General features: G+C 40.4%; 1 protein-coding gene and 1 long non-coding RNA gene across 6 annotated transcripts; one reads left to right on the forward strand and one right to left on the reverse strand.

Moving 5' to 3' along the window:
* Nucleotides 1-301: 301 nt before the first annotated feature.
* On the reverse strand, nucleotides 302-25202 carry ABHD3 (abhydrolase domain containing 3, phospholipase). 5 transcript variants are annotated; one of them, XM_064507286.1, is made up of 9 exons: nucleotides 24899-25186; nucleotides 23274-23437; nucleotides 21367-21549; nucleotides 19539-19584; nucleotides 16590-16702; nucleotides 11567-11740; nucleotides 10841-10889; nucleotides 10591-10756; nucleotides 302-1244 (listed from the first exon to the last, which is right to left on the reverse strand). In XM_064507286.1, the coding sequence occupies exons 1-9, from the start codon at nucleotides 25043-25045 to the stop codon at nucleotides 1159-1161; spliced, it is 1128 nt and encodes a 375-aa protein (XP_064363356.1). In that variant the 5' UTR covers nucleotides 25046-25186; the 3' UTR covers nucleotides 302-1158. The 5 variants fall into 5 exon arrangements, with proteins under 5 accessions (XP_064363356.1, XP_025978583.2, XP_064363358.1 ...); XM_026122798.2 differs by having other exon boundaries at nucleotides 302-2351; nucleotides 24899-25180; XM_064507288.1 differs by lacking the exon at nucleotides 302-1244 and adding an exon at nucleotides 2265-3395.
* On the forward strand, nucleotides 24875-26277 carry LOC135327585 (uncharacterized). The gene is made up of 2 exons (XR_010387908.1): nucleotides 24875-25006; nucleotides 25692-26277. It is a non-coding gene; the product is annotated as an uncharacterized LOC135327585 (long non-coding RNA).
* The last annotated feature ends 1107 nt before the right edge of the window (nucleotides 26278-27384 follow it).

Raw genomic sequence — 27384 nt, forward strand, 5'->3', positions numbered from 1 at the left:
ATAGCTGTCTACATTATGTGTTTCAGAAAATCTGACTGGGAAAGGTTGAAGATATCTGTAGTAAAATTTGATTGTTGCCCCTTTGCACAGAGTGCTTGAAGCAATGCATTCTTCCTAATGAGGTGTAAGGAAAAACACTGTATGTTTGGAAAAAACAATTTACAGACATTTATAGACACAGCTTTAAAGAGAAATGTCTTAGTGTGGATTTGTATATGGGATTGGACCTAAATGAAATAAGACAGAGCAAAGAGACAGTAATTCTGCCATTAATCATGTTACTTTTATTTAAACAGTAAGGTATGTCTTTAATAAAAGTGGTTTTATTTTTTTAATATTGATGCTGAGTTTTGAACAGTACTGTACCCAAACAATTTTACAAATATAATGCTAAATACACTATTTATTGCTCATTGTGTTTGTATGAACATAAAAACTTCTGTTATGGAAATAAATGTAAGAATGAATAAAGCACCCTTCTAGTACATTGGTTTCATCTGTGCTTGTAACATGCACAAAACTTCTTTTCGCTTTTATGCGTCACTTTTCTCATTTTGCTTATTACAGCAGAAATAAGTTAGATTTTGTTATTTGGGCTATGGTCAATGCCTTGTCTGAAAAATCCAAACTTGAAAGCACTATCTATTTTTTTTTTAATTTAACCTGATTTTCTTGATTTCTTCTTTTTCTAAAGACAAAAAGTATTTTTGTTCTTCCTTTGCTGTTACTAGGAAACTGCCCTGGAAGATGACTTCACTACTGCATGAGACAGAAGACCAGACTTGCTTTTTTATCTGAGTTTTGCTTGACCCCACTCAAATGATAAAAATAAAAATGCAAAGGCATCTTTACTGCCTAATCTTGTGTGGCTGGGCCCAAATCAGTCATCAGCATGAGACGAGACCTTCATGGCAGCTGGTTAAAAGGCTTTCTTTTTATTTCAATATGCCCTTAATTAGGACTTCCCAGCGGTTTCAGGATATAAGCTACATCAAACTGTCCTTTGTCCTCAAAGATCCACTTTAGCTATCACTCTGTTTCAGAACTCAGGAGACCACTGATGTCTAGTGAGCCTCTCAGAGGCTCTGTAAATCAGTCTCCAGAGGCTTCCACGATTTGCCCAAGCATTGCTGAAGGGCTGACAAATGATCAAATAAACTAGCCAGAGAGATAGGGCTCCAGCCCCCAACCCCAGCTCCCAGATTTCTTTAAACAGTTTCTCTTGCACTCTTTTTGGAAGTTATCTGAAACAACAGCAGAGACAAAGGTTTCAAGTGGATTTTTCTTTTTTAATTTAAAGCAGACTATATCATAATTTCCTGATATTCTAATATTTATTTCTTAAAAAATGAAATGCTCTTGCAGGAAAATATAAACATAATAGATATAATCATTGGATTTACCAGTTATATGAAGTAATGTATTACATACATGACAAACACAGCTTTACATGAGCTTTGAAATGCAAAATGTCTTTTAATTACGTACATTATTACATTACTGTTTTAAAAGAATCTTTTGGTTATATGTAAACACTATAGATTAGTTAACTGTTTAAAAAGTTATCATGTAAGACGAGTATGGCATTGGCATAATTTAAAAAACAAAAACTAGCCCTAAGTCTTGAATTCTTTCAAGGTAAAACAGCAAAAGCAGGTACCAGTCTAATGCTATGTAATTACATGCTAAAATTTAGACTTATTGAAGAATCAGTGCTTGTGTTCTCTCCTTCTTTTGTTTTCACATTTTAAGATTTTCACCATTGGTGCCCTAAGGAATGGGCCAACTTGTGCTATGTATGACAGGATAATAAACATTATTTGAGTGTTGCCATTCTAATATTAAAAGCCATCTAAATTAAGTCTCCTAAATATGTACTGGTTTAAATTAAAATCCTGAGGAATTATAATCTGTTTACTCAATGGTTTTGGTTAAGTGCAAGTTGATGTATGCAGAATGCTGCTTCATTTAAGGTCATTCTTAGTAAGGCATATTAAAAATAAATACAAAAGTGACAACATAATATTTAGTTTCCGGCTACAAAATCTTAGGCAAAAAATACTTTTGCATGTAGTAATGGACTTCATCCATTTGCTGGCTTACAGTAGTTAATATTTGTGCGTTAAGCTGAACTGTCAGAATGTGCCACTGTGCTATAGTAGTGGTCCAAAGCTACATGCTAAAGATTTTGTTTCCATGCTCAAACATAGCTTGCACAAACTGCTTGAAGACTCTGTCCATGTAAGTGCACTTCCTTGGCCATATTCCTTCCAGAAAACCAATATGGCCTCCGCAAGAAGTCAGAACCAAAGCAACATTTGCATTTTGTTTGGCAGTTTCTACTGGTATAGCTAAAAGGGGGGAAAAAAGTTTAAGTCCTTATCTCTCTGTGAAATGCCAGCCACCTGCATAATTTCTCTTAAATGTTTTTCATTTATATAAGAATATATATCTGCATGAATAAATACGCACAACACAGCTTAAACATATCGCAGGACTTGAAATCATAGATGTGTTAAAAGCTGTTTCTCTCTTCATCATAAACTCACCTTATCTGTGTGATTTTTCCAGATGCTGTAAAAGTTTCAGAAATCACTGGGCATGATGCTTCTCTCAGTCACACTGCTATAAGACCTCTCATGTTAATGAAAATTTACAATTCTGTATAAACAGTGTAAATGAAAGGAGAATCAAGCCTGGAGTTTCTACATGTGTTGCAATATTTGGCATCGGAACAACTGAGGAACTGGCACCTTAGTAGTGAATCCCCTTCCTCCAGTAGTAGACTCCAAACAAAAACCTTTAATGTTGTTTTAACATTTTGTCTGTGAGATATCCTATCAGCTGCATTAAAGAAGATCCTCGGTTATTATCATGACTATACCTGATTTGCCTTATGTTTACACCTACATATTTAGACCACACCATGCAAACACAGCAAGAGCCAGCAAGAGTCCCAAGGAACTCGCCATCTAAATAAGCAAGGTAAACAGAAAAAGACAATGGACAAAGAAATGCACAAGGTCACAGAAATCTGCCCCACGTCACACAGTAGGCTGGTGGTACTTTACTGAACAGTGACTTCTAGAAAAGGATTTAAGTAACATTAGACCAAACAGTACAAGGATTTTTCTCTTGCTGGGTTAGTTTTGAGCTGGATCAGCTCCCTGATGTGGTTCACCATGTTAATGCCAGTATATGAAAGGTAGCAGGAACAGTTATATGAGGACTGTGGTGAGGTGGCCTTTTCTGTGACAGCCTATGGTTAGCTTACAGCGACCACTGAACCGTACCCCGAGATGCGCACATGCACAAGGGCAGACTGCAGTAAGTCTTAGTTTGAATGAGCACAGTTGTGTGGCATAATCAGTGGTCACTATCATTTGGGCAGTTCCCTTTATGAAAGAAAAGAAAGGTCAATTAACAACAGAGAAAGCGTACGAATTTACAAATGGTATTTCAGTGCAACAGGATGCCAGTTTGATCATACGAACTGTTTGCCACAGCAGTGTAACTTTGTGGAGCTGTGGTGTTCATGCTCTTGATATAAAAATTAGTTGCTTTAAGCAATTTCCTCTGAAGTTTTAAGTTTACTAAATATACCGCTGAACAAAGCAGAAATCTCAGTACATTACAGCAAAGAGTGAAAGAAATGAATAGCCACGGGGTAACAGAGGGCCTCATATATTCTGCAAGAGAATCCCTGCTGTTCTCTGGAGCTAAGTCTGTGTCCCATTCAGGACACAGTCCAGTACGTTATAGTATGGGCAGAATCCTTATAACACAACATTCATAAATGAAATGATTACATTGCATTATTCAGGACTGACAGAAAAAAACAACAGCAAAAGAATACATGCTTTGTCCAAACAGAAGTAATAGAATTTTCCTGTATTGTCCAGAAAAGGTTATGATTCCACAAGAAGATAAAACTGATTTTAGGTCATACATTGCTAAATCAAAAATGCCTTGGCACTACAAGACAAAGCAGTGAGTCATTCGTGGGACTTCTACTGCTGGCTTATTTACTAAAAAACATTTTTGAAGAGAGACCTTTAATCGGGTTCACTTTTTGGAGGCTCAGTTGTCCACATCCCTTTTTGATTGAATTTCTACAGGGACCCCCACCCCACCCCAGGGATCCTGCCTCCTTTACACGTTTGCTCTCTCAAAGGTCATTATCCTTGAATAGACCTTATCCCTGTGTATCACCACCTTCGCTATGCACAAGTTCCTTACTTTCCCATGAATGCTGGCAGACTCCTTGTTGTGTGCTTCAGATGTTGATTTGCCTTAACGTCCAGTAACTAGAATAACAACATGACCCCCATTCCTTAGCCAAAGAAGGGCCCCAAGCCAGACTAAGTCCCATTGAAGATCCTGAATGCAATGACTATAGTGAACAGATGTAGGGAAGTGCAAGTTAAAATGGAGCTGGGCAGAAGCACGGACCTGCTCCACTCCAGGGCTGCAGCATGGAGGTTAAACCAATGGCATCCAAAGCAGGGCTAGTGTTATTTATGAATGTTGTGTTATAAAGGTCCTGCCCATACTATAAGCTACTAGACTGTGTTGTGAATGGGACACAGACTTAGCTCCAGAGAACAACGGGGATTCTCTTGCAGAATATATGAGGTGCTCTGCTACTCTGTGGCTATTCCTTTCTTTCACTCTTTCCCTCCTTTGCACTCTTTCCCTCCTTTCAAAGTTGTGTATATCTAAGCAGTTTATAGAGTCTGACATTTAGTAAGTGTTTTTGATTCTTTTCTAGGTGGAAGAAACCCTGTTTCTCACTCTGTCTGTAAAAAAAGTCCTTGGACTTTTCCTTTGCTCAGTGGGAAAATTGCAAATGCCACCTCTGGGCCTTTTAAAGCAATATTGAGGCAAGGCCAAAAATAAAAATCAAGTAAATGAAATGAAAGCCTTGGGCCTGCCAGCCTGGGCCGGGGAACAGCAGAGGCTGGAAACAGATCCAGAAAACAATGTACTATTTCTTGCAATCCAACACGTGCATAATTTTGAACCACAGCAAGCATTTGTCTGGGGTTTTGCTTCAGTTAATCTGCCCATGAATCTCTGATCTGGCTCTTTTGGACTCCATCGATGAACACACTGCAGTGTACAGATGGTGGCTACAATTCACGTGAGCTTCTGCCCACTGCATGGGATTTTGCCCACTTATCTGTACCAAGCCATCTGCTCCTCCTCCCTCTAGTACTGCATGGGTCATGTTAAACAGAAAGCTGATAGGGAAGTGGGGATCAGGCGCAGGCCTGAGTCCCTCATTCCTGCTCCTGGCAATGAATCACATTTCCACAGCCACCCTGCAGCTGCCTCCCTGGGTACAGAGGGTACTGATGAGCTGGCTTTTAAGCAAGGATATGGGGGACGAGTGCATAAGGAGAGAAAGATTTGATGTCTAAGAATCAAAGATAGCATGGGAACTCCATTGATCCTATCTGATGCAGCACCAGCTGTGTACTGGCCTGAATACATCTCTTAACTAGTGGAGGTTGTGCAAAAACAAGATGGTCATTCACTTTGTCAGACTAGTGTCAAAGTGTACACATAAATATCCTTTCTTGCTAAGAGCTTTGCTGGGGTTGGGGAAGGAAGATGACAATAAATGTCTCCTCTGCAGTGCCAACCCAGCTGGGGAAGCCCTTACAGGCAAAGCTCACTGTGATATCTGCATACTCCTCACTCAGAAGCTGCCAAGGTAATGGTACCTCCCAGATCAATTTGCTAGTGGTCAATTATTCACTCCCAAAATGACTGGCAGTGCTGCAGTGAATGGCACGTGCTGCCTGCTTCCAAACAGCCACAGCAACCCTCTCCTAGAGACCTAGTAGCACTCTGATGCCTTTTGTGCCAGATAAGGTGTGAGCCGCACACAGATCTTTATGAATGTCATATTCCCCATCCTGAAGTTCTCCCTTTTCTAATTACCATTCATTTGGAGCAGGACTTTGCCATGGATCATCGCTCTTATCACAAGCCCCAGCACTGTGCTGAATATGCAGCCATTTATTTCCATCTGCAATGAGGATTTTAGTAGGTGTCAGGTTTGACCTACTGTTACATCTTTGTGCTTACATACCATATGGTAAGCAGGAAAGCCTGTTCTTGACATAGTTAATCTTGATTCAGTTGGGTCACCATTTGTATGACTCCTGCCCAGCAGAGTTTCTTGCTCTGCAGCTTCTCAGGAGGGAACTGAAAAGTTGTGCTGCTCTGCAGTGCCAAAATGCAAATGATGCTTGGCTGTGGTGTGGTACTTTTCTCAAGGCTGTTTCCAGGGACTGTTAGCCATCCACAAATAAACCCATAATGCAACAGAGCAAATTCTGCAATGTAAAGGGCAGACAAATGGAGCGCTGGATGCAATGCACTCTGGGATATAGGGTGGCATGCCAAAAGACACTACTATTCATTTTTGTCCAAATGTAACCTTGTACTTACGCTTCCACTGACCAAAATCTGTACTGCTATTTGATCCAGTAGTGCACAAATCTGTTATTTGTGATCACAGAACCATGACGCAAATAGGTATGTGCAGAATCACCTTGGTCAAAATCAATTTGTTATATGTGCTTTGCAAAAAATATTTTTGAAAAGAAAAAAGAAAAACACACATAGGAAGCAGCATAGGCTTAAGTAATTCATGGCTGTCTGACTTTCCATTCCCTCATTTGATTCATTTCTTCATGTTACTTAAACTCTCACCCTAATTCTTATCCTTCTCCGTAATCTTTTTCCATTTCCTGACCACTTGGTCTTTCCAGACTTCATTCAGTCTTGCTGTTTACATAATAGAATGCAAAATAACACCTAGGAATGATTACTTTAAGTCTGGATTCAGAGGGACTGAAAAGGTTCAGAGGGTTCAGTAAAAAGTAACTGAGCTTCAAACATCCATTTAGTGCAGCGGATCAGGAGAGAGCTGGCAGGGCATCCAACTGCATGGGCAAGCTTTCAGCCTCAGCACGAGACTCACTAGCAGAAATTGGCTGAGCACTAATATTATAAAATTTTAGTTGGATACTTAATATGCTGCTAAAAGTGTCTGAGGAAAAAAATGCCACTTCAGATGAAAAGTTAAATGTGACACTGATAGTGAATGCTTTCACTGCATCTTTTTAATTTATTTCTGACACTCATAAAATAAAAGAGCTTGACTTGGTTATATTACACATTTGCTCAAGCAGTGGCTTGTTTAGAATAGCTATGGTGAGAGAAGTGTCATGCAATGAAGAAAGCATTTGTTTTCATTAGTTTGCATTATGCAATATGACAACTGCATTCCAGAATTAAGCTACAGATACACCAGCTGCCAAGCTCTATGAGCTTTAAACATCAGCATCAAGGAAGGACTGGGAATGAATTGTTGCTTCCCAATACTGGATTGAGGTCAAAGGGCACATTTTCACAGTATATTCAAAAACAATTCCTGGGAAGTAGAAAGTGTACCAAAAGCTACAGGAGAAGAAATGGTCAGGTAGTAAGAGGCAACAGAGTCAGCATCTGCACTTTTTAAGGAATGAACAACTCCATGTCGTGTAGTGACAAAGCAGACTTGAGTGTACATGCTCCTATCATCTGTTGCAGGATGGTGTGGCTGACTTTACAAAGGACATTTGATCACAAAGGAATTCTGGCACAGCCCTCTCCCTAATGAGTTTTCTAATCCGTTTTCACGATGTCTGAAACTACAGCTGTCTACAATGGAAGTGGAATGTAGCTTGAAAGCTGATAGGTATTTTGGGAGTGATGAGGCATGAAATAACAAGTCCCCAAAGTCAGTGAAAGCCTGGAGTCTGGTTGAGAACAAAGTCTGTGGCCTTGAGTCCATTATACAGTTGTCAGTGGAAGCTGCCTCTGGTTGCCATAGGCTTGCATGTGTCTACACACTTTTAAGTCGGAAGAAACAAGCCAGTTGCAAGAATAAAGTCACATCCCAGGACACCAGCCCCTTGCTAACATAAAGCAGCCAGCAAAAGTGCCACAGTGAATGAACTCCAGCAACTGATATCAGCATTGCAATTTCTAGGCTGCTAATCAGAGTGCACTGTGTCTCCTGCCAGCACAACTTTTCACAGCAAGAGTGCACAAACCAACAGAAAAGGAGCCAAGGATACACACATATAACAGGGTCACGCTCTTAGCTATAAACCAACATTTCTCCTGGCAGCCCTTCCTAAGATAAACTAGTCACCATGAGGACAGTGGTTTACAGTCAAAAGCATAACTCTGCAAACAAGGAATCAATGAGTGGTGGCCTAACCACCCAAACACTTTCATGGAGAAAGGCAGGTTGGAGTCAGATTACAACAGACTGATGTCTCTTGTTTCAGGTTCTTCATGGTGCCCTCCCATACTTCTCTCCATGCTGCAAGACTTTCAGGACTTTTTTTTTTTATTGTTTAGTTCTGACAATAGGTTTGATACTTAATCTTACACAAACGACCATCCCTATAATTCACTGTTCATTGAGAGCTGTGTTTCTTTTAAAGACCAGTTCCAAGGGAGGAAGGGTCTGCTACAGATATACTCTAGGGGACACTGTTCTGCCTAGCCAAGCCACAAGGGGTCAGGTTTTGGCTCTTGAGGTCTGGAGGTTATGTTTTAAAAGGAAGGAACAAGGGGATGGAGCATCTGCAGTAGCTTTAATCTAGCTAACTGGTAAGGGTACCAGTCCCAGTAAGAATAGGTTGGAAAAAGTTAACAAATCCTCCAGGCTTCTGCCACCACCTTTTCACTGTTGTTTTTACCTGTGCTAGCTAGTTAGCTTTGCCACAGTTGTTATTTCCTCTTTAGAGCTGAACCCACAAACTGACCTAAAACTAAATGTAGAGGTGAAGCCAATCTTCCCTGATACCTGTTGGCAGAAGCATGACACAATGGATCACCTTCCTTCTGGGAATATGGGGGAAGTCATCTCGATGGTCATAAAACCCACAAAAATTTATCTTCAGAATCACTGGCTAGGTTTTATATTTGGACACAGATTTTAGGGTAATGGCCACATTCAGACACTGTCATTTCCAGGACAGTATATGCTTATAACAGAAACAGCAATTGGAGAGTTTCAAGGAAAAAGTCTGCTAAAGGCTAGTAAATACAACGGGACTTACTCTGGCTTAGAAAGTCCCCAAACTGCAAACTGCTGAAGGCAGATGCAGTATTCTGGAGGAGTATTACTACATGCTTGCCCTGATCTTATATTTTTTGCTAAGCATTTGTTTGGCCAGTGTCAGCGCCAAAGGAAAGAAGAAATCAGACTGTCTTTTCCTAGTGCACTCTACTGGTGCAGCCCTTTTCATGTCACATTTGTCTCTAACAGGTATTCAAAATAGGAGCAGTAACATAAGTATGTGCATGTTTTTGTATGTGTGGTATATGTGAGCACACATAAATAGTATATACACACACAAAGTCTCTTCCATTTCCTTTAATCTTCTATTTGTTGTTCTCATCTGTTTGCCTACTCACTTTGGTTCTGACTCAATCTACAAGAATCTCTTCCTGGTGGTTGAAGAAAACTTCCCTGAAATAAATCAAATGTATCAACTTCATATTTAAAGGTGTCAAGTGTTAACTGCTGAAGAGGGTGTCCTCGACCAGCTGTTAATTAGTGTTTTTCCTCTACATTAACTTTTGTTCTCTTTCTCTTCTCAAACACTGTAACTAATACACAGACTGCAGGAATGAGTAGATCTTTTTAAGACAGTTAGCAAAGTGGTTAAAGACCAAGAGAAAAATGTTCACAATGACCATGTGTTTGGCAGAAAATAGAAAGAAAAAGGAAAACAGACTTTTCAGCCTACTGGTTACTAGCTAATACTGCTGCTAGTTGGCCAGCTTCATATTCTATTTAGATTTTTATTAGTATCAGTGTGTCTCCTTCTAGGAGCACGTATTGTCTACATCTTTTCCCTTATCCTAGATTTTGGCCTACATGGTAGCTTATGGTTTTTTTCCTATTTTTAATTATCAGGCACTTGAGTTTATGGCACTGAGATCATGAGCAGCAACAGTTAATGACGATTTCAAGTCATCTGAAACATGAGCAAGTCCCAGAAATGTTTTATACGGACGGCTCAAAGCATGATAATAAAAAATACTTGGTTTAACTTTCATCGAACTCTGAACAGTCCAGAAATCTGTAACTGGGCTCCTTAGTATAGGCTCTCTTCATGCTCAGTGGGTATAAATGGGAACTTACGGGGGCCAATACAACTGATATCTTCCTTACAATGAGCTAACTCACATCCTAAAACTGCACATTTCTTTCTTTAACTATAAAGAGAACGTAAAAAGATTGTATCAGATGTAGGCACCTAACATTTAGCTAGATGACTGCCACCCCACATGCTTCTGCATTCTGTGCTCCTCTCCATTATCAGATCTGTCTTTAGGGTGTGTTACACTGTAGAATAAATTGCAAGACTGATCCATCTCTGCAGGTTTTGATCCTATGTATAAACAATATTTAAATAAACCTTCACACATAGTTCATTCTCAGACCTGTAAAATTTGTCTTAATGATTGCACATACAGAGAAATATATATTTAAAAGCCTATACTTACCATGACCAGGTGAGAAAACATCATCCACAGAGTTTAGACATAACACTGGAATTCCTACTGATTTCAGCTTGCGGCATGGGCTAGCATCTTCATAGTAATCATCAATCGTACGGTAGCCAAACATGACTGAAGTGAACTGCTTATCAAATTCTCTAACAGTTCTAGCCTAAAGTACAGAATGCAAACAGGGAACTATGTCAGCATTTGGAAAATGGCATCAAGCTAAAGCAAAAGTAAGACATTCACATACCTTCATCACAAGATCCATATCAAATAATCTCTCCAACATTTGTCGATGCCTATAAAGAAAGAGAGGAAAACTGGAGGGCTTTGCTTTTTTGCTTACAAATAGATGTACGAGTCCTCTGCTTTACAGATATATATATAGAAATAGTTCCAAATACAAGAATACGCTTGTTTTTAATTTTCTGTCATATTAAAAAATCTGTCTGGAATCCAAAAGCAGGAGAATTGTTTGTTCCTATGCAGGCACATCCAGAAACATTCAGAATCTGCATGAGTCATTAGAAAGATGCCAACGATTAAGAAAATCAAATATTTAGGAATACAAAATACAGTTTAATTTTACTAAGCGAAGGATGAACCAGTCCTTTCCATGTTTTTGCAGTAAGGCTGACTTTTAAAAATTAGTGTATATATATATGTGTATATATAAACATACTCAAACTCAATATGTGCATATGTCCAAAAATTAATAAAAGTTTGCTTTACTCATGAATCAAGAAGTGCATTAGTCTTGTGTTGACTCCCCTGAGGAGCAAAGAAATTCAGCCACACTGATGAAAATTTGTCTTGCAAAAAGGTCTTTTTAATTTCAAAACTTACAGGAGAATGCACACAGAGCAGCTATGTGAAATGTTGCTACAGCATTAATTTTGACAATATTCTTTATACCTGCTGTAGATCTCATGCTAACATCTTTCCACCTCCCTATATAGTTTAGAAGGCAACTCACCTGCTGATAGAAGATTGTAGACAAGTAGTCAAGTAATAGTTGAAAAGAAGCCAGTTTAGTGGCTTCTCCAGAGATTCTACAGATTCAAAAACATTCCAACCCGCAGAGAAAATTGCAGCTGCCATTAAAGGAGTGTCTCTGCCAGTTTTGCCCAGGTAATTTAAAAGAAGCATGCTATAAACAAAAATGAAAAACAGAAACATATATACTACCAAATTGTTTGTTTCAGTTTAAAGCAAATAAAACAATCAGCTACCTTTTTTGTCTGTTTTTCCATACAGTTTCTGGTATCAGCCATATAGTTGTGCCTAGCATTTCTAGAAGGTAGTTAATGTAATCAACATCTGACTCATGAAGTTTGCTTTCGTTCTCTATATGCAGAGAGGAACTGAGTGAGCTGTGTGGGATGCGAATAGCATTTAAAAATAAATGGAGATGTACTATTCATATTTATATCAGTGAAGGAGAGGAAAAGGTCATGTCAGTGTACCATACTCAAGGAACAGGTATTCCAAAATTGTTAATATGTTTTACAATGTTTCATTGGTCTTAAAACCCTTGAAAACTACTGTCTTCCTGATAAATCTGATAAGTCTGCCCAATAAATGCAAGCTGCCCCTGGTATGCCTGCCTCACTGTGAAGCTGTCCTTTGAGTTGAAGGCAATACCTTTATCCCACCTCATACATATGAGTGAATACAGCTGTTCTTTAGCATAAAGTATGCAAAGAATGAAGTGGTGGTTAATTAATACCATCAGCAAAAAAAAATTATGAGTCAAATAAATGGCTTAAGTCTTGCCTTTCTGACCAATTGCAACTTACAGTCTCCATGGCTGAGGTATAGCTGAGATGAAGAGAGATTTCATCACTACCTGAGTCTTCAGATTTGGAAAATTAAATTAGCACAAAGACAGTGAAAGAAAAATAATAATAGAAAAGCTAGAAGTCTTACTTTACTGTCTGAGGCCCCAAATTTTCTTGGAAACCAACAATCATTTGAATATCAAGCCTTTAACATTATTAGCTCCACAGCTTAATATAACTCCCTGGACCACCAGCTCTCTGTACCTTGGCTTCATCTACCATACTTTGGGAGACAATGACATCATAAGCCAGCCTGCCATCACAGAGATTTTATCCTCGTGCATAATCTCCTGAATGATAGGACAGCAGTGCAAAAGGAAGACCAGCTTTTGGTCTTCCAAAGACTTGCCAGTTGGTAGGAACCAGGAGAGGAAAGAACAACAAACAGCGCTTGGGTATGCTCCTGCAATCAACCCACACAGTGAACCCTGTGGGGGGAACCTTGTGACACATGTCGGAGATAGGTAACATGTACTCCCTCCCACCCACAGAAGAGGGAAAACCTGTAATCAGTCCATTTAGTATAAGAAGAAAATCGAGCCACAAACCAACAAAAATGTTGCAGTCATATAAAAGCCACTTCTCTAATGAAATTTACAGAATGTATGTGGTGGGAGAAAGTTTAGGAATCTTTCTGTTAGAAAACATAGGCCCTTTCCAAAACAATACATACTGAGGATCAGGAGAGCAAGTGGGCTTTCATGTACATTTATACCTTTGTGAAGTGAATAATTATTTTTCTTTTTTATTGGGAAAACATTTAATATATAAATTAACTGGCTATTCAGAAAATTTTGAAAAGAAATAAATAATAAAAACTATTATAAGATTAGGATAAGTGGATGATTTTCACAATCTGTCCCAATGAGATCTGTGCTCCTGCTTAATTTTAAACATGTGAATGCTCCAATTTATTCTGAAGCATGGAAACAGTCCCCAGGTGGATGATTAGAGACTGTTCCAGTTTTATGTAAAATTAAGCATATGCCTTATCTTTGTGGTTCAGGGCTTTAAAAAAGTATTGGAGGAGCAAGGTGGAAAATCTTGCCTAAAATCACCCGGTAGTAGTGGTGAGGTAAAAGCCAGGAATAGAACACAGATCCCCTGTGCCATACTAATAGACTGTGCTACCATTTAGGATACCATAACTAGGTTAATCCAAGGTCAGAAATGACACTGAGGACCAAGCTGGTCTTTTGGACCAAGCACAGAAAGTTTAGCTTCTACTGCACCTTCAACCCTGAAAACCCAGTGCCTCCCCTAATATACCCAGGCCCTCTTAGTTTTAGTATAATGGTGCACCAAACATGAAGTTACCCAGGAAGAACTATTGTGCTTTAAATCTGTATCTCAATATTCAAACAAGCCTCCAGGTGTGCACAAGGCATATCTTTGGCTTTGACCATCTCCAGTGAAACATGTTTTTGCAATACAGCATGTTATTTCATGTTTTGTATGCAAAAAAGACTGAGCTGGAGAGAAAGAGCATCCATCTGACGAAGTGGGATAACAGCCAACAGGCTTGCTAACCTCATGGATAGAGTTTTAAACTAGGTTTATCGAGGGAAAGCCTGAAGCTTGACCAAAGTCTGAAGAGAAGTGAAGGCCTGGCGAGCACTGAGGAAGTACCCAAGGGACAGCATGATGGGGGAGGCTGTCAAGCTTCCCTGAGAAAGTAGCGTGACTGCGGCCCATCTCATGTGCCAGTACACAAACACACAGGTTTGCACCTTAAACAAAGAATCTATTTGAATGTAGAGAACTTTTCTCTGGTGCAGGTTATAAGCCAATTTAGAGCTCATATGTCAAAACCAGAGAGGAGGCCAACATGGAGGATATCATGGTGGGCATCTGCTACAGACCTCTGATCAAGAGGAAGAATTAGATGAAGTCTTTAGAGAGCTGGAAGAAGCTTCGCTATCACAGGCTCTGATTCTCACAGGGAACTCAAACCATACTGACATTGAGTGGAACAATAACACAGGATGCAAATAAACCAGGCAATTTCTGGAGAGCACTGAGGACAATCTTTTGATACAAGATCTATGACTCAACTAGGGGAAATACTCTATGGATCTGCTACTCACATATATCAAAGAACTTCTCAGGTACACGTAGGTGAATATCAGCTTTGGCTGCAGAGATCATTCATGGTGGGTTTTACCTGAGTGGGTACCCCCAAGTACCCACTGAGTGGGGGAAGTGGAGCAAGGGAAGTGGGAAAGTGGTGAAGGTAAACAGCAGAATCACAACACCAGCCTTCAAGAGAACTGACTTAAATTTGTTCAGGGATCTTGTAGGCTGCATCCCATGTGAGATAACCCTGAAGGGGCCAGGGGCCCAGGAGTACTGTTTGATCTTCAAGGACAACTGTTTGATCTTAAGGCACAAGTATGGCACATTCTGATTTGCAGAAAGTTGAGCAAGAGTGGCAGAGGACCACATGATTAACAAAAAACTCCTGACTGAGTTCAAATGCAATAAGGAAGTATCCAGAAGGTGGAAGTGGAATGGGCTGCCTGGGAGAAAAAGCACGTTTGCAGCTGGGCAAGCTGAACATGAATCAGCAATGAAGAAAACTAAATTCATGCTGTGTTGTGCTAGTAAGAGCACAGCAAACAGCTCTAGGGAAGTAATTATTTTCCTGTATTTGGCACTTGTGAGATTGTATCTGGAGTACTGTGTCCAGTTTTGGGCTCCCCAGGCAAGACAGACATGGATACACCGAAGAGATTCCAGGAGATGGCCACCAAGATGATTAGGGGGGTGGAGCACCTGACATATGAGAGGCTAAAGGAAATGGCTCTGTTTAGACTGGAGAAGAGAAGGTTAAAGGGGGTTCCTACTGCTGTTTTCAACTATCTAAAGAGTGGTTGTAAGGAAGACAGAACCGGACTCTTCTTGGAGGTGCACAGTGAGGGAATAGGAGGCAAAGGACATAAGTTGCAACAAGGAAAATTCCAAATGGATATTAGGAATAACTTTCCACAGCGAGGGTGGTCAAACACTGGAATAGTTTGCCCAGAGAGGTTTGGGAATCTCCATTATTGGAGATATTAAAAACTGACTGGATAAGGACCTATACAACCTGATCTAACATCAAAGTTAGCGCTGCTTTGAGCAGGATCAGTTGATGTCTAGAGGTCCCTTTGTACCTAAATTGTTTTATGATCTATGATTCTAAAACAAAATAAGGTAAATGCCCTAAATCCTGATTACATGGAAGACACTGGCAAAATCGCAGCAACAATAATGGAAAAAGATTGGTTTAATTAATTTTGAGGCTTTCAAGTTACTTATTTACTTGATTATCAATAACTGTATTGCTTGAACAAACCTGTATTTGTCCCAAAGCTCCTACAGGTCATTACTAGATTAGGGTTAATATGCAAGGCTGTATCTGCCCATCCTCCATAAAATCCATCAGAAAGAAAGGAATTCTCAGGGAGTTACCACTATCCCTGCAGAATTTCTAATGGAAGTTTTCTTCTCCTATGGTTGCCATTAAAGAGGCTGTCTGAACATTCCTCCTAGTTTCTAGCAGTGCTTTTTCTCAGCAGCTGTGCTATCATTGTCTGTTCCAGCTGTGGTTTCTGGAGAGAAGCCAGGACACAGCAAGTCTTAATACCACATGCTAGATCAACCCATACTGGTTTCAACAACACTACTACTTCGTGCTTTTGAGTCAGCCAGAGCAGATACCCACACCTCTTCCAGCATAACCTACCCACATACTGCAGAACCCAGAGTGAGGTTAAATCTTGTAAGTTCCAGAGTTTGCTAAGAAACATAATATGTAAGCTCCAGTTCCTATTTTTTATCCCTCTGTTCCAAAGATGGCCTCCATAGCTTCCAAAGACTGTATTGCCCACCTGTTTGTCTGTCAATCTGTCTGTCAGTGTTGCCTCTCATTCCCCCCTCCCCCCTCAACTTTTGAATGTTGGCCAATTTCAACCCTATTTAACACAGAGCTGAAGGCTTCAAAGATGTTAAGTTTTTAAAAGTGTTCTGAATATTGACTGCTGGGGACGGACCCAAATTAGTTCCAGTTCAGTAAGTCATGTAAATATATTGCAGAGTAGTAATTTATAATCAGGCTGTAACAGTCTTGTTTTGTGATCACGGTTACACGGAGACTCCTTTTACATAATTTCTTACCCTCCCATAGAAACACCGGCTGCCATAAACGGAGCTGAGGGATGCAAGTTGTGTACATGATGAATAACTGCTTCTAAATCCTCTGTGTTAGCAGCACAGTAAGTCCTTGGTGTCTGTAAGGAGTCAGAGGGAAAGTGCCATCATAAGCTTTTGCATCATCCTTTAAGGACAAAGCAAACTGTACGTTGGATCATTTATATAACATGACAAATTTAATATTTCCCATGAAACTGCACTAAGTGGCAAATATGAACCCAGATCACTTCAGGAGTGGGTGGAAGAAGGAGTTAGTGTTAACACTTGTTATCATTACAAAAAAAACAGCTCAGTATCTGCAACGATCAAGTCTTTAGATGAAATCTGAACATAGAACTGCTAGATAAACTAGATAAAACTAGATCAGAACTAGATCAGAGCTAGATCAGAACTAGATAAGCACTGATATCTTTAAAATACCTTGAGGAAATGAGAACAGATCATGAGGGCTATAATGCATAGAAAGGAAAGTTGCAATGACAATTTCGTCATCTTTACCCACCTTTAAATACAAAAGAAAATATGTGAGCTAGCATTTAAAAAGTAGCCAGTATTTAGGTCCTACACACAATAAAAGCAAATAAACAGATAATTAAATTTACCAGTGTCATTTACCTAATTTATTAAAATTCTCTGTTAGCTAAGGCAATGAAACCATGTCTACCATTAGCATCTCTTCAAATCTGGAATTGGGACTTGGAAAGACTTCCACTGCCATCACTGGAATTTAGTTAACCCCTTTCCTGCTTACTTGAAGGGTAAGCATAGCTTTAGAGCTTCACCTGTGTGGACAGTTGATACAGCCCACAATCTGAGGGATTGTCTGGAACAGTATAAGGGAGACAATTATTCCTTGGTACAAAAAGAATCTCAGTAAAATAAATTTTTCTCATGGTGTTCTCTAGATTTCACCTACACCAAGACAGAGCTTTTAACTACACAGTTGTTACAACACATGTTAATGATCCTGACTCAACTTAAGGTAGTAGCTAGCCTGCCAAAACTCAATACAAACTTTAAAAATAAATATACAAATATTTCATTATGAGTTCCTTGAACTTATTTGTTGCCTGAGGCAACAATGTATTTTCAGGTATTTTTGTAAATGGCTTTCAGTTAATCAGCCTGGAAATTTGTGATTAATTTAACAAGTTTAATTAGATGGAACTAATTACTTAAAGTTTAATTTAACAAGAATATTAAAAAGTTGAAATCAAAGATAGAATACAGATGGGAGAAAAGCTAAGCCTGGATAATTAAAGCTGAAAATGTTTTCAATTTCCACTTATGTTGCATTTCCAGTTCTCATCCACATGAATCATTATTCACTTTATTACACCTTATTAATTATAAACAGTGTGAATGTGTTTTATTTTAATTAAATTGTCAAGCTTACAAGGAAAAAAATTATTTTTGGAAACTAAGGTCTAATGTATTCTATGTGAAAGTATATTTGATTAAAGGGTTATAAAACTAGAGAGAGATGGTGCACTTTAATTTCAGTTAATGCCGGAAAATGTAATGTATAGCTACTCATTGTATGAATATATTTTAAAATACCATCTTAGCTCACATCATTGGCTGTGGTCATCTAATATTTGATTATTCCATATCAGTAACTCACAATAACTTTCAATAACACGATTGAGAAGTACATTTTTACCCTTAAAGAGTCATTATTTAATGTAAATTTAAATCTATCTTTAAAGAGACTAGAAAAAGAATTTCTTGCGTGACTAATTTCTACTGTGTTGCTCAGCTACACTTCAAACTCATTAACTGGGGATTTTACATTAAAATGTAGAACCCTCCTTGCAGAAAATGTTATAATTTCAGCTGTTTTGTTTCACAGTAAGATCTTATAATGCTTAAATATGTAAATCCGATTACACTAAAATACAAACAATGCATCCAAACAAGAGATCTTTTAACGATTCAGAAATTCATCAATAAGGACTTTGTGTGTCACAAAACTGCTTTGTAGACCCATCTCCAAAAGTACGCAGAAAACTACTTTTAACACGGCAATATTCGCATTGAAATGCTTTAACTGATTATGGGAAAACATTCTGAGCTTTTTAACATTTGAAATCAGTGGATTAAAAAAATGCAAAACAATACTGAGTATTACGCACACTCATACCAGCTGCAGAACTGTCAAAAAAATGCATACAAAGAAACAAAGCTTATTCAGCAGTATTTCATCATGTCTTATGCCTAGCTGCAGAAAATGCTTAGCTTCAAGATATAGTCATCTGTGGAATTGCCAGTTATTTCTGAGCAAATGTGGTATGTCTGTTCTGAGCACAATAAATTTCCTTTTAGAGCAGAACTTGAGTCATAATTGCTGAGAAAAATACAAAAAGACATTTAACTTTTAGTATGTGACTATCTAAATAAATCTGATTTGCTCATTTAATAATACATAACAATGTTAATGGCAAAACTTAATAACCATATAAAAATCTGGTTTAAATTCATGTTGGCAATTAGCAAAGTAATTACCACTGCTCATATTTGGATGTGAATATTAAAACAATAGGAGCAAATTGTATTGAGTGAGCATCATTTCTTGGATGTGTACATTTTAGATACTGAGGTGTTTTTGGAAAAAAAAGTGTAAGGATTGCTCATTTTACTCTTACAGATATTAATGATTTAAATAATTTCCTAAAATGAAATGTTCACAAAAATTTTATGTTGACAGAGTGGCCTCTGAGTTTTAAAATAAAATAAACGAAAGATGACTACTAGAATATTATTGACCAACCGGATGATGAGGGTCTCTTCCTGTGCATTTCCAATATGAGCTATGAACTTCTCTCATTTAAATCCAGTCCTACAAACAGAGACTGCTGATTCCATATATACTGCTTATACATGAAAGATACTTATCTTAAAAGTGATCCTTACCAGAAGTTCCTCCCCAGCAATTCCCCGATTGTTAAAAACCACGCATCTAAAAATTGACAAAATAGATTTGATTATATACATTTCTATACAAGGATAATTTTAGATTGCTCATTTTTCTAAAAAAGATTAAAAAAATTAAAATACATTAAAAACGAGCCAGTTCTACATATACATTTAGCACATAAACACTTACAGCCCTACAGATTCTAAAATCTGACCTGTGTGAAAGGACCTTTATGCCAAAATGGAATTCACTGAAGTCACTGGGACTCTACATGAACTCTGGGATTTATCAGTGGAGGTCAGATTTCAGAATGAGAGCCATAGGAGCTGCCTGAAGATAGTATATGCAGCTGATATTGCCTGCACTCTGAGCTGGTGAAGTGTGAATCATAAGCTATGTCAGTGCAGTGCTCAGCCTAAACTAATTAGCACTGCTCCAAAGGAGGATGGCATGGATCTGTGTGTAGACATCCTCTAAATCTACATAATTTTATTAAATAGTAAGAAATGAGCCAAACCACAATTACAATGGCAGCTGAATCTAAGATTTGAACAACTTCTTGGAGGTGGGAATTTTTTGTCCTGAATAGCAGGAGTTTCTATTTTCTCTATCCTGGTGGGAGTTGCTCAATTTTCTACTAGTAAGTATTACCTTGATTTAAGGATATATTTTTTCCTAAAAAAATCTGCTATTTCTCTTCTACTATCTCACTGTGATAATTTTATTAAATAAAAATATATATTTTAGATAGGTTAAATGCAACAAAAATGACTTATTTTGATATTTTTCAAACATTGCTACTTGAAAACAAATTACATTATTCTGTTGAAATCTGACCTAAAGCTTCTCCTTCTTAACGTTATACTCTCTTTTCCTGGTGATCGAATGCAGATATTTCTGCCAGAATACATCAAAAATTAGTACTGAGAAGTTGTTGATTTGGGAGCTTTCCTACGTTGATATTTTCTACTGTTAAATTAAGTGTAAAGTGATTTTAAAAGTACCTTAAGCAGTTAAACTGCTGCTTTACTTTCATAATTTAGTAGTTATCCAAATCTCCAAACAGAGAACAGACAGCCAGACATGAACATAAATGCTCATATATACATATTTGAAGAACTTAATATAGTCGGTGCCAGAAGCCAATCTGCAGTGACAAAATGTAATATTCCACATACAGATCCTGGAGCAATGACAAATTATTTTAAAGCACAGTAGCAGCAATATGATTACATAAGGGAATCTACATAATTGACTAATCCACTTATCTTGCCCAGCTCTGACCGGTAGCCTTAATAACAAAACTAAATTAAGCAGCTAAGAGGTTACAAACCTCTTCTTTAAACATCACCAGTAGGAGCAGGCTACCACCCTGTTCTGCACACTGTACTCAGGAATCTGAGGCTGCTGAGTCAAGCGATTTTGCATTCAGAAGCTGATATCCTCTTAGGCCTGCTCCCAACAGCAACCCCTCCACACAAGTCTTCTTGGAGCTGAATACAAAGCCCTTCTCTAGAAAGTGCAAAGTTAACATAAGTGAGTACTGGTACTATAATTTAAGGAGCAGCAGCAAAGGCCTATGCAGACTTAGCTTTCCTCCACTGCAATGTGGAGTATGTCTGTAGATACTAAAAAGAGCCCTTTGGAATTTACTGCCTGTTACATAATTCTATGATTATTATTATTATTACTAATAATAATATTTCCTCACATAAACTGATTTCTCTAGATCTCACCTGCCTTAGGAAGGCATCTTATACATATACATACTTATATTGATCTTCTTACAACAAGCAAAATACTAGCAATGAAATATAACAGCACCTATATCCAAGTGTTTCACTTTGATAGATCATATGAAGAATGTAGGATTCTTTGCTCGTCCCTGTCAGACCAGGCAACAACAGGACAGTGGGTCTTGTGCTGGCATCCGGATAATATAAGCTGTCATTATTATCAAACCAATCCATTGAAATCTGTCCTCCATCTGCTGTTTTGATGAGCTCACTGAAAGGTACATTTCAAGACAACAATGATTAGATTTAAAAATACATCCATACTATTAAGAGTGCTCACAGTACACAAATTACCAGGCGTGAAATCTTAATTTGTCATTGTTTTAATATTAAAAGTATAAAACAGCACCTAACTAGGTATGTTTGCACATTTACCATTCACAAAGAGCCACACCTCCAGTTGACATGAGTTAGCACAGTCAGTCTATGGAGCAATGCCAGTTTTCAGTATCTGAAGAGCTGGCCTTTCATGAATTACTGCTGATGTCCTGGAGTCTTGTAACTAATGTGCTTTTTGGCATTGCCTATATTTCATATAGGCTTGTATATTGCAGTTGTCCTTTGGACTGTCTGAGAATCTTTTGATAGAGCTTTGGGCAATCAACATGCTAAACATCTAGCAGATTTTTTTCCCCTTTCCTAGTTAAGTTAAGCGTGTATAACGGACGGCACTTCGTGTTGAGAACATTTGTGTTTTAAACACATTGAACACGGACACACACTACTATACCTTTACAGCTTCAGTGAAGCTAGGATTTTATCCTACATCTCCACAGACTTTGCTAGAATGCACTCTTAAAACATTCATCTTAAGAATGCAACAAATATGACAATATCCCAAGAAGCTAAGCATGCACTGAACAATGAGAAGGGGGTTTCAGTTTTATTTTAGAAACAGAGCATCTTTCCTCTTCCCTGGCAATGAACACACTGTATTAGAGGGTTGGTTCAGGAACTACCAAAACAGAAGTCTACCTTGCGTTCGACTTTTTATTCGAGAGTACAGCCTTGATGGCATCTACTCAAGACGTTAAAGCTCATCAGCCTTGCTGGACTCGCTAGCTTAGCTTTGCCCTTTTTCAGTAATGGGAAGTAGATGCAATGCTGGTGCGTACTGCCAATGCAATCTCAAATGGTGCAAAATAAGCATTGCTGCATGGAACTATGCCTCTCTTACCTCATAAACCTTGAAATAAAGAGTATACAAGAAGGGCTAGAAGAAGTGGACATGGCTATACAGCTGAAATGTTTCCTAGTTACTAAAACTAAGGGAAGCTGCTAAATGCTAAATCTATTCTACCATGCAAACAGAGCTGAAACAACTTGTGCTGTGTCCAGGTTCTGAAGCATAAAAGTACTTCTCCTTAGCTCTTGTGCCAAATGCCTCATTTGCCAGATTGAGTCTCATTCCTGAGTGAGAGAGATCAACTGAGGACAAACAATAAATACATTTTTTTTCCTACCAGAATTTAGATATAAAAGAACAAAAGATAAACTCTGCATGTGAAAGTTACTCTGGAAATCACAAAAGGTTTATATACTCAAAACAGGGCTGAACGTGGCCATCCTACAGTTAGGGTTGAACATGTCAGCTGAATGGACATGATTGCATGGCCTTTGCAAATTGATGGCATTCAATCACCAGAGTATATAACCACCTAAGTTCCTACATTGCCACCAATATTTCAGTGCACTAAAACTCTCTGAGCTATAATACAGCCATTTGGGAGCCCCTACCTTTTAAACCTACTATATATTGAATCCAGGACAGAGATGGTTCCAAGCATAGGATCAATGTAGTCAGTCGTAAAGGTGGGCATAAAGCAGAAAAGATGGGCACAAGTTTGAGCAATGATGGTAGCTGTTACACACTCAGAGTAAAGTAACCACTACCCAGCTACACAATTAACAGCTTTCCAGAAGAAAGGCACTTACTTCCTGTACTCTACTTGGGGTCTGGATGTGATAAAGGGACGCAGGAGTGTCTGCACCCGACCTTCCCAGCACCAAATCGTGGGATAGTAAGTTTCTGTCACAACAGGGCAATGTTCCTCAAGAAAGCGGCAAAAACGGTCATTGCTGGCCACCAGCTGGGGTTTCTAGGAAGAGAGACTATGGTCAGCCATCAGCATTCATGAAAAAATCAATGAAAGCCTGTTTAAATTCTCTCCCAGTAAACTGATTTCTTTCATATATTTATTTGCAATGCTTTTTGTTTTCATGGTAAAGAGATAAGTAAATCAAAACCAAATGCAATGTCAAAATGCCCAACAGAAAAAATGAAAAACACTAAACATTATGGATTCATTATCTAGTTCTGATATATATACATATTTAAGGTCTGCTTTTACTAGCATTGTACCATTCATTACGAATCAAAACCACACTGTCTCACAGTTAGTGACAAAGATTTTACTGAACCAATTTTATTGCACTACACAGAAATTAAGTTTAATATGTGTACTTTGACTGTACACTTGTAGTACCTGTTTTAAGCTAATAGGACACTCCTCCTCCTCCCATCTCATGCCACAGTACACAGCTGCACTCACCTCTAACAGTGCTCTGCACACAGATTTTTTTCTCAAAGCTTCCATCTGTGTACTGACTGATGTGGGAAACCCTGTGTACCGAACGGCTCACATATTAGCAACCATATTCCTTAAATCTGCCCTTTACACTGACTCTCCAATGTGCAAGCACTAGAAGGGCAATAATTGAAGACTTAAAGGAAACTGTTACCCACGCACAGTAACGACAGCATGTCCTCCTGACCCTTTGTTTTTCTCCTTGGACAAAAAGAAAGTACCCTTTTCTGTATGAAGGTGAAGGGTACGGTCTCAGCAATTCTGTGAATGATTATGGCAACATGCATGTCTTCAACAGTCATACATCTTTTGACATGCATATCTTAAGCTGATTAAGCATTCAGCAAGGTGCTCCCATCATTGCTCCACAGGGGCACTTTAGATCAGATTAGAGTTCGGCTCACTATTATAGGTGAATTATAGGTGAATGCCCGATTTATTCGTGAAACCAGTACCGACTGGAAGACATACAGAAGTGCCTGAGCCCCACAAAAAGCCACCAACGCTCAGAGCAAAGCTAGTCGTGATGGTACGGAAGGCAAACACAAGAAAGAGAAGGAAACTTCTCTATTTACCCATCCCATTGGCAAACCAAAGGATTTGCCCCAGACTGGGCCCCACCGACACCCCAACGGGCAGCGAAACAATGGGGCGCCTGGGAAAGGGCACCATGGCGGGAAGGGACGAGCATTTCTTCGGCGACCAGGTCCGCACGGGGTGCGCAGAGGGGCAGATGCTCCCTGCCGCCATCTCGGGAGCGGGGGGCCGCGGGGCTGCGTCCTCCTGCACCCCCGCCATCTCAGGTGCTGCCTGCGACCCCGCGGCAGGGCGCTGCCCGTCGTGTTTGAGGCGCGGGTGTGGGGGCCGCGGTGCCCTCCGCGGCGAGGTGCCCGCCCGCCGGCGGTGCCTCCGCTGGCGGGACACCAGCGGAGCCCGCCCGGCGCGGCGGTGCGCGGCCGCCCTCCCGCTCACCTTGGCGATGCTGCTGAGGTAGTAGCAGGCGTAGGCGACGCCGAAGCCCAGCAGCAAGGACAAGCCCACGCCGGAGCCGAAGAGCCCCACGCGGACCTGGCTCTCCAGGTAGAGGGACAGCTCCCTGGTCAGCACCTGCCAGTCCATGGCCCGCGCGGAGGCAGAGGCAGAGGCAGGGACCCCCCTCCGCACACGCACGCACGGCCCGAGACGCCGCCGCGGCTTCGAGCCCGCCCCGCCGCGGCAGGGCGCGCAGGGAAGGGGCCGCCGCCGCCGGCCCGGCTCTGGCTGCTGCGCGCCGGCTGCGCACGGCGCCGGCGCCCGCGGAGCGGCCACAGCACAGCGCCGCCGCCGGCACCCCCCGCCTGCCCGCCCGCCGCCGCCGCCCGCCTCCTCGGCCGCGCCGCCAGCGGCCTGCGGGGCAGCCGGGGCTCGGCGGCAGCGGCACCGGCAGCAGCACGGCGAGGCCGGCGGCTGGGAGGGCCCGGCCCGCGGGGAGGAAGTCCGGAGCGCCGCGGCCTCAGCCCGGCGGGCCGCTTCCGCGCGGGGCCTGCGGGGAAGCGGGTGCGCTGCGGGCTGAGCCGCTCTGTCGCCGCCGGGCAGCAGCCTGCTCTGCCGGGGGCAGTCGGCGGCACCGTGCCCCGCAGGCTGTCCGGGCAGGGGGGTGCGCGGGGCTGGGCAGGAAGGGGTGCCCCCCGAAATCGCCACCAGCAGCTGGTGCGAACCTGGGGAAACTCGGTGAGTCCCGGACGGGCTATACGTCCCCGTCCCAAGCGTCGTGTTGTTTTTACAGGACGAAGATCCCCTGTCGGTCGGGATGGAGAGGGGACCCTTGGTAATTCCAGGTGCAGCACTGGTTCATCATCTATATCTGTATAAATATGTCCAGTGACACTGGACCACTGTGGTGTCGTGTCAGGGTGACCTCTTTTCCCTGTATGGATGTCCAGTAAGGCACAGCAGCTTCTCCCCTCCTCACTGACACTTTTGTTTCAAGGAGTTAGTGAAGATCAGAGAAGGACAGATGTGATTTCTAGCTCTAAAGGACAACTCTGCCTGCTCCCTTTGCAGCTGTATGGGTTATTGCACTGAGGCCTCACGTGTTCGCTAACTCCGATGCTGCCCTCTTCAGCTTCATTAAAAGACACAAGTGTATCTGCATTTTTTCTTGGCAAAGTCCTAGGAGCGCAGTCGATAACACAAAGGTCCTGGAGCTGAGCATCTGCCACTTGAGATGCATGCGTGCACCGCAGAACATAAAAATACTTCCCTTTAATTTATGCCTCATGAACTGGTGACAGAAGACAGACTTTGCTCATTGAGACTCGTCATTCCAGAAAACATGATGGCTCACTTTTTACTTCTTAGCAGATGTAACTGTGTTTACGACACCCAGATTTTACAATCTAATTAAATTGGGAACCGTAAAAAAGAACGTAGCAGCTGAAAACAGGATGTGGCCTATTTCACTTGTGGCTTCTTACTAAGACAGATCTTAGCAGAGAGATGTTGCTCTGACAGAATTTGAAAGCATGCCTGGGCCACACTTGTTCACCATGAAATAGTGGTGGCAAAGTTCTTACTCTCGTGGATACTGGGCCACAGAGAAATACTGACATGCACCTTAGCTTTCCTTATTATAAAGAAAAGTGCTACCATGTTCATACCATGTGATCACACTGCTTTGGCCCAGCAATTACGGAGTGCAGTCCTAGTTTGACAACCATTGTAAAAACCCGTGGTAACATTTAAAGATTTTGCAATGAAATGATTGTTTCTGATTGCATTGCTAATATAGATGTGGTATTTGGAAATGGAAAGTATGTTTTAACATTCACCTTGATAAGCAGACATCTTTTACTCGTCTTCATTTTTTTCAAATAAAAGCATTTTGTACAATTTTAAGAATTTTCCACTAAATAATGAGAATGATACAACTATGCAAAATAATTAATTCATGTCATATTAAGGAAGGTAAACTAATAAAAGTGTATCATAATGTTCTGAGGAAATTTAAAAATAACTGGTCTTCCTAGGGAGTCAGCTGTCTGAAGTTTCCAGAGAGAGGGGGGCAGAGCTACTACTACAGCAGTGGAAAGAGTATGGGAATTAGTAAGCAAAGGCTAGGAAGAATCTGGGTTTTGTTTGTTTTTCTCACAGATGTTACAGAAAAAAAGAAATTGGATGGGAAACATTTTTCATCCACATTGCACTTTCTCTGCTTCCACTTATGGAGAACATCCATACCCAGGTCTTGGTCTTGCAGGGAATGTGTGCTGTACATCCCTGATGAAAGTATTTCTTGAGAAGGAATGCTCCAGTGTGAGCAGCTGGAGTAGACATCTTACTTCTGAGAACATTTAGGCTTCATCAACAAGGTGAGTATAGGAACCTTTAGAGGGAGTAATCTGGCTGAGATGAGGACTAAATTTTAGGATGCAGAATAACCTGCCACATTTGAAGGAAAGGAACTGGTTGTTGCTCAT

This window comes from Dromaius novaehollandiae, chromosome 2, assembly GCF_036370855.1.
Source record: "Dromaius novaehollandiae isolate bDroNov1 chromosome 2, bDroNov1.hap1, whole genome shotgun sequence".
In the NCBI taxonomy this organism is placed as follows: domain Eukaryota; kingdom Metazoa; phylum Chordata; class Aves; order Casuariiformes; family Dromaiidae; genus Dromaius; species Dromaius novaehollandiae.